Genomic DNA, 13,414 nt, shown 5'->3' with positions numbered 1-13,414 from the left:
AATTTTGTGAGGAATCTTCTGGATCAAATACGGATCTATTTTTACTTTAATAAAACTATTCAAAGCATAAATAAAATAGACTTTAAGATAAAAATTGTTACTGGAGACAAAGAAGGACATTTTATAATGATAAAAGGGTTAATCCATCAGAAAAGGTTAACAAATATAAACATATATGCACCTAACAACAGAGTCCCAAAAGACACAGAGAAAAATATGATGAACTGAAGAGAGAAACAGACAATTCAACAATAATAGTTGGAGACTTTAAATACCTCACTTTCAATGATGGGTAGAACAACTAAACAGAAGATCAACAATGAAATAGAAGACTTCACTGATTAGATCTAATAGACACCTTACAGAACACACTATCCAACAGCAGAATACATATTCTTCTCATGTTCAAAGGGAACGTTCTCCAGGATAGAGTATATGATAGGCAGTAAAACAAACCTCAATAAATTTAAAAGGACTGAAATCATACAAAGTAGGCTCTCTGATCACAATGGAATGAAATTATTTGCTCATTTATAAAATGTGACAATATTTACGTGAGAAGAAGATAAAAGAACCCAGATCTCAAGTGCCCAGCAAAGGGCCTAATAAATATATAATACATAATAACACATAGCAAGACCATATGCATGCATGTTTTTCTTTGCCTCATTGCTGGAGTGTGGTAAATGATGGGTTAACATCCTCCTTGAAAATCAAAAAAAAAAAATTTTTAACTGCTTTGAGTTGGTGGCAGAATATAACTGATGGTGTCTTAGTACTGAGGAAATAAAGTATCACAACTCTGATGCATCCACCACCATTGTGGCAAAAAGCTGAATATAAGACTATCTTAGCAATAAAAAAAATGGCAAATTAATAAATTATTTTGTTGGTAACCCAATAAAACAAGGTAAATGATTACTCATCTGTTTTTTCTTAATTAGAGGCCACTAGTGTATACTAATGTATTTGACTTTTTCATCCATTTCACAAGAGAGAAGCAAGATCAGGCCGTATTTTCATGAATTAATACTTCTGATCAAGATATTAAGCTTGACTTTTTACCATTTTAGAACAGATCCTAGCTCCGATACAAAGCAGATTTTAGTGACAGAGTCTAAATGACCCCTGAAGCCTAAATATTTACTGTCTGTCTCTTTATAGAAAAAGTTTGCTGAACCCTAACCAAAGAATTGAATCATTCTTGGGTGGACCTGGTAGATGATATTCCAGGAAAGACACTGAAAAAACATGCATCATCCTTTTATTTCCAAGTTTGCATAACTTTCTCCAACTGTTTTTATCTGTGTGCCCTCAACTCCTCCTCACTTAATGTTTGAAGCAATTCCCAGGTATTTATATATGATGTTGTATATTTGAGTCTGTTTGCGTTGTATTTTAAGGCATACAATACTAATAATGATAGCACTTATATTGTTCATAAGTATGAAAACAACCACACTGTTAATTTTCTTTCCAATTCTATTGTGCAATTGGTAGACTTGCCAAATGTCCCCTGACTTAACGTTTAGAGCTTCCAGGAATCAGAAATTTGATTTTTTTTTTCACCTAGGACAGGAGAGTAGAAATTTCACAGTTCTCCAGCATGTCCTCCCAACTTTTTTTCTCACTGACCAAACTCAAAAAAGGAGGTAATGTCTAACTCAGAACTGCTAAGACTACTATTTTCAGGTTCCGCAGTTCTTTAATCAGAGATGACTGGTTACTAAATACTAGTAGTGCTTAAAGAGTGTGAAATGACTTGTTCTGAGATATTTTGCTGCTGCAACTTCTTTTCTCCTATCCTTATGTCAACAATTTCCCCAAACCCACTCCCACCTCACAACAGTGCCTTCTGAATGGGCTTATCTACTTTTACTTTTCTGTGACTAGATTTGTAAATTAAAATTTAAAAAGAGGGTAAAAGAGAAAGCTCGTATTTGTATGCCCCCTTTAGAAGAGTGTTGTCCTCCAGATCTGCATTCACATTTTCCAAAGGTCTGTCCATGGCCCCCCTGGACCACCAAACTGATCAGACCTGGTCCTTGCAAGGCAGTCAAGGTGCACCCTGCCTCCGTCTCATGCTCAGTCACTATCTGAATCTCTTGAAGGCAGCCTAAGTGGAATCAATAAAGCAAAGGAGGTTAGGTGGCTGGAAAATCTCGTCAAAAGTGAAAGACATGAGGCCAAAAAATGTAGGGAGATGTACTAAGAGAGCAGCAGTCTTTTCGGGGCTCTACTGATAGAAAAAGCAATTAAAAAGGCAGACTAATTGCTACGATATCTAATTCACTCTTTGGCCCATCATTGAATTAAATGAAAAAACTGGGATGGCAACAAGTTTGAAGTATTTTGTAGATGGGGATTTTTAGATGAGGATGAGAATTTTTTTTAATTCTCATACTCACAATTTTAAAATTATGTTTCTACTCAGATATAAGCTAACACTCTCAAGCAACAGTCTTGGGAGCCAAAGAACCACTTGACTCTCCCAACAGTCATAAAGGTACAACATGGGATGGGCTTATCATTATTGAGAGTTTAAAGACCTTTTGTTTCCCCGATCTAGAGCCATAGCCCCAATAGTCATAATTTTCCTGGCTTACTCATGATCATTTTAAGCTGCACAAAGAAAGAAAACACAGGTGTGGAGGAGAACTCTTGCTAAGATACCATCACAGCCACGTTAGAGTCTCTGCATTATTGCTATAAGTTTGTTTCCCCCATTCACTCTACCAGGTTCCAAAAGGAGGATTATTTCCCAAGTTACAAATGTACTTTCTCAATGCCATTTTCTTCTTTTAGTTGATATTTTTAATCACTTTACCCCAAATCCTCCAGAGCCAGGTTGTCTATACTTTGTTTCAGTTATCTACTGCTGTATCATAAACTACCCAAATGTTAGTGGCTTGAAACCAAAACCATTTATTTGCTCATGTTTCTGTGGATCAGGAATTCGGGCAGGGCTCAGTGTGGATGGTTTTCCTCCCTGTCCTGTGATGTCTGTGAACTCAGCTGGAATGGCTTAAACAGCTGAGAAGTGGCTGGGCCTCACTTACGGTATCAGACCTCTAGAGACCTAGGCTTGGAATTCTCAGAGTGTCATTTCTTCATTCTATTAAGCAACGCAAGTCACAGGCCAGACCAATTCAAGGGATGGGGATACAAATACCACCTCTTGATAAGAAAAGGAGCATTTGCAAACCAACACAGAAGGCATAGTTGGCAGCCAGCTTTGGTGACAGTCTACTACAGCTTTCAAGAGGTAATCTGATATGCTAAGCACTACTCGTGAGACAATGCTAGAAGACTCCTCCATCTTCCACAGAGAAAAAAATGTCCCTAACAAATGTATCTAATCCAAAGAGTGACTCGTTTAGTTTTTGCTATTGAGTAGGGAGGAGGAGACACCATAAGCATTAGGGTAAACGTGAAGGTGAAAAGAGCTGGATAGACTTTGCAATGAAATCATTTTTAATATGAGTTTTGTTTTTTTTTTTTACCTAGTCTGCTCTTCTGAACTAAGCTTCAGATGAGCTATAGTCTACTTTTTAGCTTTATTTTGTGAATCAATACTTTGATTATTTTTAACATTGTGTCAGTGTTTTCTACATTAACTTGCTGGACTCTAGAAGTAAGCAGAATTAGCATTTTTTGGTGTCTTGTCCCACCTGTAAGGTAACTTTTCTCTATAAGATGGTACATTTTACTAACACTTTGTAATTTTTTAAAATGCTTAAATGACAAAGGGGAGTCTTGAGTCTTACTGTCTTCAGCAAGGATACTGGTCACTAGCCCTCTCACTTAAGAATACCTCTTTGGGGGCTTCCCTGGTGGCGCAGTGGTTGAGAGTCCGCCTGCTAATGCAGGGGACACCAGTTTGAGCCCTGGTCTGGGAGGATCTCACATGCCACGGAGCAACTAAGCCCATGAGCCACAACTACTGAGCTTGCGCATCTGGAGCCTGTGCTCCGCAGCAAGAAAGGCCGTGATAGTGAGGGGCCCGCGCACTGCAAGGAAGAGTGGCCCCCACTTGCCACAACTAGAGAAAGCCCTCACGTAGAAATGAAGACCCAACACAGCCAAAAATAAATAAAATAAAAAATAAGAAGACCTCAAGATCACTATATATATATAAAAAAAGAATACCTCTTTGGATAAAAGGGTCAATTCAACAAGAAGATATAACATTTGTAAATATTTATGCACACAACATAGGAGCACCTAAATGTACAAAGCAAATACTAATACCTAATGGGAGAAACAGATAGCAATACAGTAATAGTAGGGGACTTTAATAACCCACATCAATAGAGAGATCACTAAGACAGAAAATCAATAAACATATGCCTTAAATGACACATTAGACAAGATGGACGTAACAGACATATACAAAACATTCCATCCAATAGCAATAGAACATACATATTTTTTCCAAGTGTGCATAGGACATTCTCCAGGATAGACCATGTGTTAAGCCACAGAAAAGCTTAACAAATTTAAGAAGACCGAAATCATATCAGGCATATTTTCTGACCACAGTGCTATGAAAGTAGAAATCAATTACAAGAATAAAATTGGAAAATTCACAAATATGTGGCAATTAAACAAGCTACTGAAAAAAATCAGTGGGTCCATAGAGAAATAAAAAAACCCTTCAGACAAGTGAAAATGGAAGTATAACACATGAAAACCTATGGGATGCAGCAAAAGCAGTTCTCAGAAGGAAGTTCATAGTGATAAATGTATACCTCATGAAACAAGAAAATCTCAAATAATCTAACTTAATACCTCAGGGAATTAGAAAAGAACAAAAAAAGCCCAAAGTTAGTAGAAAGAAGGAAATAACAAAGATCAGAGCCGAAATAAATGAAATAACAGACTAAGAATAGAAATGAAGTAATAGACTAAGAATAGAAAATTTCAATGAAACCAAGAGCTGGTTCTCTGAAAGATAAAATCGACAAACCTTTAGTGAGACTCATCAAAAGAAAAAGAGAGAGGGCTGAAAGAAATTAAAGAGGAGACATTACAACTGATGCCACAGAAATACAAAGGATCATGAGACTACTATGAACAATGATACGCCAACAAATTGAACAAGGTAGAAGAAATGGATACATTCCTAGAAACATACAACCTTCCAAGACTGAATCATGAGGAAATAGGAAGTCTGAACAGACCAATTCCTAGTAAGGAGACTAAATCAGTAAGACCTCCCAAGAAAAACGAAAGTCCAGGATCAGATGGCTTCACTGGTGAATTCTAACCAACTTTCAAAGAAGAATTAATACTAATCCTTCTCAAACTCTTCCCAAAAAAGAGGAGGGAACACTTCCAAACTCATTTTATGAGGCCAGTATTACCCTGATACCAAAACCAGATTAGGACATCACCAGGAAAGAAAATTATAGGCCAATATCCCTGATAAACATAGATGCAGAAATCCTCAACAAATTATTAGTAAACCAAATTCAACCATACATTATTAAAAGGATCATACATCATGATCAGGTGGAATTTATTCCAAGGTTGCAAGGATGGTTCAATATCCACAAAACAGTGTGATACATCACAGTAACAAAATGAAAGATAAAAATTATATGATCATCTCAATAGATGCAGAAAAAGCATTTGACAAAATTCCAACATCCATTTATGATAAAAACCCTCAACAAAGTGGATGCAGAGGGAATTTACCTGAATAGAGACCATATATAACAAGCCTATAACTAACATCATACTCAGTGGTGAAAAGCTGAAAACTTTTCCTCTAAGATTAGGAACAAGATGAGGATGCTCACTCTTACCACTTTTTATTTATTTATTTTATTATTATTATTTTTTTGCGGTATGTGGGCCTCTCACTGCTGTGGTCTCTCCCACTGCGGAGCACAGGCTCTGGATGTGCAGGCTCAGCAGCCATGGCTCACAGGCCCAGCTGCTCCACAGCATGTGGGATCTTCCCGGACTGGGGCACGAACCCATGTCCCCTGCATCGGCAGGCAGACTCTCAACCACTGCGCCACCAGGGAAGCCCATCTTGCCACTTTTATTGAACATAGTGTTGGAAGTCATAACCAGAGAAATTAAGCAAGAGAAAGAAATAAAAGGCATCCAAATTGGAAAGAAAGAAGTAAAACTCTCACTAGTTGCAAATCACATGATAGTATAGGTTAAAAAAAAAACCCCTAAAGACCTTCTACAAAACTGTTAGAACTAATAGATGAATTCAGTAAAGTTGCAAGATACAAAATTAGTACATTGAAATCTGTTCCATTTCTATACACTAATAACAGATTATCAGAAAGAGAAATTAAAGGAACAATCACATTTACAACTGTATCAAAAAGAATAAAATTCCTAGGAATAAATTTAACCAAGCAGGTGAAAGAACTGTACACTGAAAACTATAAGACATTGATGAAAGATACTGAAGACACAAATAAATGGAAAGATATACTGTGCTGATGGACTGGAAGAATTAATATTGTTAAAATGTCCTTACTACCTAAAGCAATCTACAGATTCAATGCAATCCCTATCAAAACTCCAATGGCATTTTCCACAGAAATAGAACAAACAATTCTAAAATTTATATGGAACCACAAAAACCCTGCATAGCCAAAGAAACATTGAGAAAGAAGAAAAAAGCTGTAAACATCATGTTCCCTGATTTCAAACTCTATTACAAAGCTATAGTAATCAAAACAGTATGGTATTGGCATGAAAACAGACACACATATCAGTGGAACAGAATAGAGAGCGCAGAAATAAACTCATGCATATACGGTCAATTAATTTGTAACAGAGGAGCCAAGAATATACATTGGGGAAAGGACACTCTTTTCAATAAATGGTGCATTGAAAACTGGACAGCCACATGCAAAAGAATGAAACTGGATCACTACTTACACCATAAACAATTAAAGACTTGAGCATAAATACCTGAAACCATAAGGTTCCTAGAAGAAAACGTAGGTGGTAATAAGCTCTTTGACCTTGGTCTTGGCAAACATGTTTTGGATTTGGCACCCAAGGCAAAAATAAACAAGAGGGACTACATCAAACTAAAAAGCTTCTGCACAGCAAAGGAAACCATCAACAAAATGAAAAAGCAACCTACTAAATGGGAGAAAATATTTACAAATCGTAGACATTTATCTGATAAATGGTTAATATCCAAAATATATAAAGAACTCATACAACTCAAGAAAAATCAATTAAAAAATGGGCAGAGGATCTGAATAGACATTTTTTCAACGAAGACATACAGCTGGCCAACAGGTACATGAAAAAAGGCTCAGCATCACTAATCATCAGGGAAATGCCAATCAAAACCATGAGACATCACCTCATACCTCTCAGAAGGGTTATTATCAAAAAGACAAGAAATAATAAGTGTTAGCAGGATGTGGGGGAAAAGGTTGTTGGGAACGTAAACTGGTGCAGCAACTATGGAAAACAGTATGGAGATTCCTCAAAAAATTAAATAGAACTACCATATGATCCCACAATTCCACTTCTGGGTATTTCTCCAAGGAAAATGAAAACACTAATTTAAAAAGTTATATGTACCCTCATGTTCACTGCAGCATTATTTACAATAGCCCAGATATGGAAAACAACCTAAATGTCCCTCAAAGGATGAATGGATAAAGAAACTGTGGTGTGTATGTATTTTTATAGCTAGATTGATGATAGGGATAGAGATGGAGCTATAATAGAATATTATTCAGCCATAAAAAAGAATGAAATCTTGCCATTTGTGACAACACGGGTGGACCTTTGGGGCATCATGCCAAGTCATTATGCTATGTCTTATGAAAGACAAATCTTGTATGATCTCACTTACATGTGGAACCTGAATAATTAATTTTTAAAAAACCTAATTCATGGATACAGAGAACAGATTGGTGGTTGCTAGAGGCACAGGGTTGGGGAGTTGGTGAAATGGGTACAGAATTCCAGTTATAAAATAAATCAATCCTGGGGGTGTAATGTACAACAGAGTGACTATACTATAATTGCATAGTATTTGCTAATGACACTGTAGTGCGTACTTGAAAGTTGCTGAGAGAGTAAATCTTAAAAGTTCTGGGCTTCCCCGGTGGCGCAGTGGTTGAGAGTCCGCCTGCCGAGGCAGGGGACACGTGTTCGTGTCCCGGTCCGGGAAGATCCCACATGCCGCGGGGCGGCTGGGCCCACGAGCCATGGCCGCTGAGCCTGCGCGTCCAGACCCTGTGCTCCGCAACGGGAGAGGCCACAACAGTGAGAGGCCCGCGTACCGCAAAAAAAAAAAAAAAAAAAAAAAAAAAGGTTCTCATCACAAGGAAAAGAAGTTAGTAATGCTGTATGGTGATGGATGTTCTCTAGACTTAATGTGATGATCGTTTCACAGTATGTACACACTGCATCGTTATGCTGTACACCTGAAACTAATATAATGCTGTCAGTTATCCTCAATAAAAAGAAAAAAAAAAGAATTACCTGTTGGGAGTAGTTCTTGGGAGTAATATCCATGGTAGTTCTAAAGGCACTGGTGAAATGTACAGCTCTTACTGCTGATTCCTGTGAAGATTTATAGTGTTGGCATCCATTCCCGTCTGATTTTGAGTCTGTTCACAGTTGATGACTCCCCATGAGGCCATGACCCTCTCAACTCATTCCACTACCTGGTATGAAGAAACTTCTTAGTGAATTAAACGAAATGACACAAAAAGGTTTTGCTAAAGGTGTCCTATATACATATGTATAATATTTTATTTTAAAATGGCATTGAGCATATACATTTCTTTAGCTTTTTCCAGGGAACATTGCACCTAAGTTTCAAAACACACAAAATAGATCCCCTTTACTAAACAGTTTTCATTTTTGGGTTACAAAAGTCAAGGTTTCACAATCACAAAGCATAAAGGTACATGGTTCCGAAACCATTTTCAGGCAGATTCCTCTCATTCACTGTACGTAGGGTATTTTCTTGGAAACCCAGACCATGATACATTGCTTACAAATGATCTCCACTGTGGACCTCCCTGGGTTTCCAAAAGAAACAAAGAAAGTGGAGGCAAAACAGGAGTAATAGAGTAACCTCAGGACACCCCAAACACAAAATACTATGGAAGACTGGAAGAGTGGAGGACACGAGATTCTCCTTCAAGTACATCACAGTAGAAAACAATACATTTAAAGCCTCATTTGGTCACTGTCTACCTGGGCGCTACATAAACAAAACATCTAAGACGCAAAGGCAAAATTAAAGCTATTTACACAAATCATGTGGATCATAAAGAGCAGCACTCCCTGGACTGACACTCAAACCACAAAGAGCCACCACGGTACTTACAGAAGAGGCAGGTGGGGCTGCTCACGTAGTGTCCTTTGAAAAATCCCAGTGTATGCACATAAGTCACATCACCCAACACAGAACCAAAGTACACTTGGGGGGCTTATGGTGCGCAGGCTGTGACATGTCTCTGCAACTGAAAGTCTTCAAAAATCCAAGTTCCTAATGTAAAATTCTGTCCGGTGGCCAGATACTGTTTTAGTATTTTCTTAGATCCGCTACCTTTTAGGGTCAGCCTGGTGGGTTTTTGCATAGATAGTGACTCTCACTGCTTTCTTCATGTGTCCCAATAGCACGAACTTACCAAAAATAGAATCTCATTAAAGTTTAACATGTTCAGTCTGAAAGCAGTGGAGCTGCTGGGCTGCTTAAGGAAAGGTAAGATCCTCAGACTGTGGTGGAGAAAGAAAACCACTGACTACTCGTGGCCTTGTAAATAAAGTTGATTGGCAGATGAGGAAGGAGGTTAGACCAGAGTCGTAAAGATGTGAGAGTTTTTTTTCCAAGTGTTTCCACGCTAGTGCTCTTGGTGAACCGAAAACCCTGCCCGAATGGCCAAGATCTGAGGCCAACTCTGGATACTGGGACTCTCATCCTTGCCCACCAGTATCTACTGACAGCTGTGATTCTTTCCAAGAAGTAAATGAATACTTAGAAGAGCACAAAAAGAATGAGCACAGCTGACCTCATGCAGCCTCATGGAGGTAAATTGCTAGGGATTAAGAAATTAAATACCCCAAATTCCCCCAAACTGTAAACTGTGGAAAATAACAAATTCCCACTTTGGGGGTTCTGTCCTATTAGACAGCTGAGTACTTGGCCTAGCCCGACTTTCACTTCTCTGTTCCCTCTGTAAGAACAGCAGTTAGGCAAGCACAACCACAGGAGAACACACCCTCCAGTTTTCTGGGTCTGGTACTGCTCCGATTTCAGGTTTTGAGAGAACACAGGTTTGCCTGTTGGCCTGACAAAATGCCACAGTGTGGATGGAGTGCAAGTTTGCTCTCTTTAAGGAAAAGAGTGTCACCAAATATTCTGAAGAGCTAGTGCCAGTCCAGCAAAGAGATTTAGAACTGAGAGAGGCTTTCATTTAAGGAAGTGGCCACACCCCTCCCCCCCCAGATAACCGTAAAGACTTGACCAGGAAATCGAAAGCTTTTTATTAAATAAGACTTCCTTTGAGGCTACTGGGGCAAGCAGACTTGACTGTAAGTCAGATACGCAAGATCACAGAACCACGTATAAATATGTTCTGCAGAATTTTGAGTGTGTTGCCTTTTGACCTTTCCAGGAATGCTCCAAGGGGGAAAAATGAGGCTAAAACTGAGTAAGCTCAATTCACAGAGCAATATCGGTGCTGGGCAGACCTGCCGCGGGCATTAACAGATCATTTTTTTTCCACATTTGATTTATTCATCTCATTTGTGGTTTCCCTCCAATCCCCCAAACTGACAACATGGCTTCAGCTTGCTACTAAGATCCTTCCACCCAAGGGGGCTTATGAGGAGAATTCCTGGACACCTTTCTAACTAAATCCAGTAGGACTAAATACTCAAAACTTTAGGATACATTGAATCAGGGGCTTCCAGAGTTTTTGCTGAGACATGCCTTGGCAGGAAATGAATTGGAGAATTGAGTCCAGGCTGTCATGACATCCCTATGATATGCACATGCAAACTCTGACTCTGGTGTCTTGAGTAAAACCAGAGCAGCTCAAGGTAGGGCCCAGAGAGAAGCCCAGGAAATAAAAGAAGTGAAAGGCAGTGGAAACACGGGGGAGAGGTGACTGCTTGTGAGGACAGCCTCCCAAAGAAGGCAGCTCAGAGCCCTCCACGTACAACTTTCTCATTTCCGAATTCGTACGTGGTTTTGAGAGTCAGAGCAGCAACAGACCACGCTGTTGTAGGATGCCTGCCTGTTTCCCCAGAGCATCTTGTTCTGCCAGGGCAGCAAATGGTTTACCACAGACTTCTCCCCACAGAGACGCTGGGGGTGGCTAAGATTTCCTGAAGGAGGAGGGAAGCCGTCAGATGACGATGACTCCCGACAAGGGACCAGTGAGTCCAGTTCTTCCCAAACAACATTTTGGCAAACACTCGGTGGGTGAATTCCCGCCATACTTCACCTGCCAGACCAGCGGTTGTCTCCACACTGTGGGATGAATACATTCCGAAGCAGGAAGGCTCCAGGACATTCCTAAGAAAATAGCTACATTCCAAGAATGTAAGCGCAGGCGACCCACTACCCAGAGGAAAGGTTCCTGTCCTCCCCTCTGCGGAAGGGACTGAACAAACAGGAGAAGTGGAACTGGCTCTCCAGCCTTCTGGGGGGAATCACACCAATGACCTCTGTCTTTAATGGGTGGGAAGCACGCCTTATTACAAAAAGTAGTCAAGATGGTGACGCTACCACAGGAGGTCTGCAGGGAGAAGACTCGGTGATTGGACACTGCTCTATAAGGTCCCCCATGCCCAGAAGCGGTCTGCCTAAAAGTGATTTCTAAAAATCTATTTTGCGAGTCCTCCCGGCCGAGATGCACCAGGGAGGTCTGATACGCTGGCTGCCGCTGCTCTTGTGAGGAACACCCAGAGGTGGAGTGACAGTGGGAACAGGGGTCTCGGTACCTGGGGGGCTGGGAGATGACTCCGTGGAGAAGGAACAGAGGGTCCAGCCTGAGAATGACCAGTCAGCCTGATTCAAATTCACTTTTATCAAACGGCCACTCCGAGCGGGCCTTGCCCAGATATGATGGGGAGGCAGAGACAGCGCTTGACAGAACTCTGCTCCTTAACATGTTATTTGGAGGGGGCTTGGGGACGGTCCTGGTCCACGGAACCTGGATCCAGATGGAGGAGTGGTCCTCAGATGGGGTGTGGTGAACTGACTGATACAAGGAATCTCTTAACCTGCTCGCTTCAACCCTGCTTTGTGTCTGTCCCTATGGTACAGCGGGTGGGGGAGGGCCAACCGTTCCAGAAACGAAATCCAGACTCGCCCAGAGAGACCTCACCCACACCAGGGGGGCCCTTGAAGATGACAGAGGAACTGTGGGTCCAGAGAAACACCCATATTTCCACAAAAACACACTGATTTGGTGAGAAAATGCAACTCAGGGAAAAACCGTTACATAACAAAGACTGAACTCCATTAGCCAGGGCACCGCTCCAGATGGCGGCCTGGGTGGTGTGGGCCACGGGATATGGGGACAGTCTGGGCTGGACTTGGACACACAGATTCCTCGACAGGGGCCTGGAAAGTCCCAGACCTGTTCTATGGAAGGAAAACAATTAAGATTCAAGGAATGTCAAAAAAGAAAAAAAAATTCCCTGCCACACCCCACCGGCACCAAAAAACAGTAAAGAGAGAGAGAGAGACACACACACACACACACACACACACACAGATAGTGTTCCCTGAAATAAATCTCAGGCTTACTAGAAGATGGGCGATTACATCTTCTGAGGCATGATCCCCAACTCTCCAATGCAGCACTTTTAACCCGTAGGGAAGTTGGCAGCTTGGCAGGCTGAAGAGTCTTCTGCCAGTGACACCCGCAAAGGGCTGCCCCAGCTACTGTGGATAAAATAAATATGATGGATGTGCTCCCAAATGGGCAGTGGCCACCTAGGAGGCCTATGAAAGGAACCGACAGAAGCACAACACTCAGTCGCAGCCTTTATGTTTTGCTCTTGTTGAGTATCCAGACCTGTTACTAAAGAGGAAACTGAAACCCGAGGGTCCTCTTGGAGCTCAGCCAGAGGCCTTTCGGCAGCAAGCTTCCCACCTGGGCAGGGAGGAGGGGCATCGTCTGGAACTCTGCTGGGGCACTTCCCAGCCCCGCCCCGCCCAGAGGCATCCCAGCTTTCTTCCCTTCTGTCCTTCTAAAACCCTGGGCTGTTTTCATGACAGTTTGTTTCCATGTATTAAAGGAATGACATATACAGAGATGTCATCTCCTGAGCCCAGTCGGTCATTGGATATCCGCCATCCTCTGTCCTTCAGGACGCCACGGGCACGCATCACCAGGTCCTGAGCCGCCAGTGTGTACCTGTACAGGGAGAGGCAGGA

The 13,414-nt window shown here is 41.1% G+C and overlaps 1 protein-coding gene and 1 long non-coding RNA gene across 3 annotated transcripts in view; one reads left to right on the top strand and one right to left on the bottom strand.

Moving 5' to 3' along the window:
- The window catches only part of LOC307194837, a 68,723-nt gene that overhangs the window by 25,247 nt on the left and 30,062 nt on the right, over positions 1-13,414 (top strand). The window lies entirely within an intron of this gene.
- Positions 8,744-13,414, bottom strand: part of PPM1H (protein phosphatase, Mg2+/Mn2+ dependent 1H) — a 262,737-nt gene continuing 258,066 nt past the window's right edge. The window contains exon 10 of the mRNA XM_079938193.1: positions 8,744-13,394. Within this exon, the coding sequence (XP_079794319.1) occupies positions 13,247-13,394 (148 nt within the window). The 3' untranslated portion in view covers positions 8,744-13,246. The remainder of the gene's footprint in view (positions 13,395-13,414) is intronic.

Source organism: Stenella coeruleoalba (genome assembly GCF_951394435.1).
Source record: "Stenella coeruleoalba genome assembly, chromosome: 11".
NCBI lineage: Eukaryota > Metazoa > Chordata > Mammalia > Artiodactyla > Delphinidae > Stenella > Stenella coeruleoalba.
This window is presented reverse-complemented; position numbering and strand designations above follow the sequence as displayed.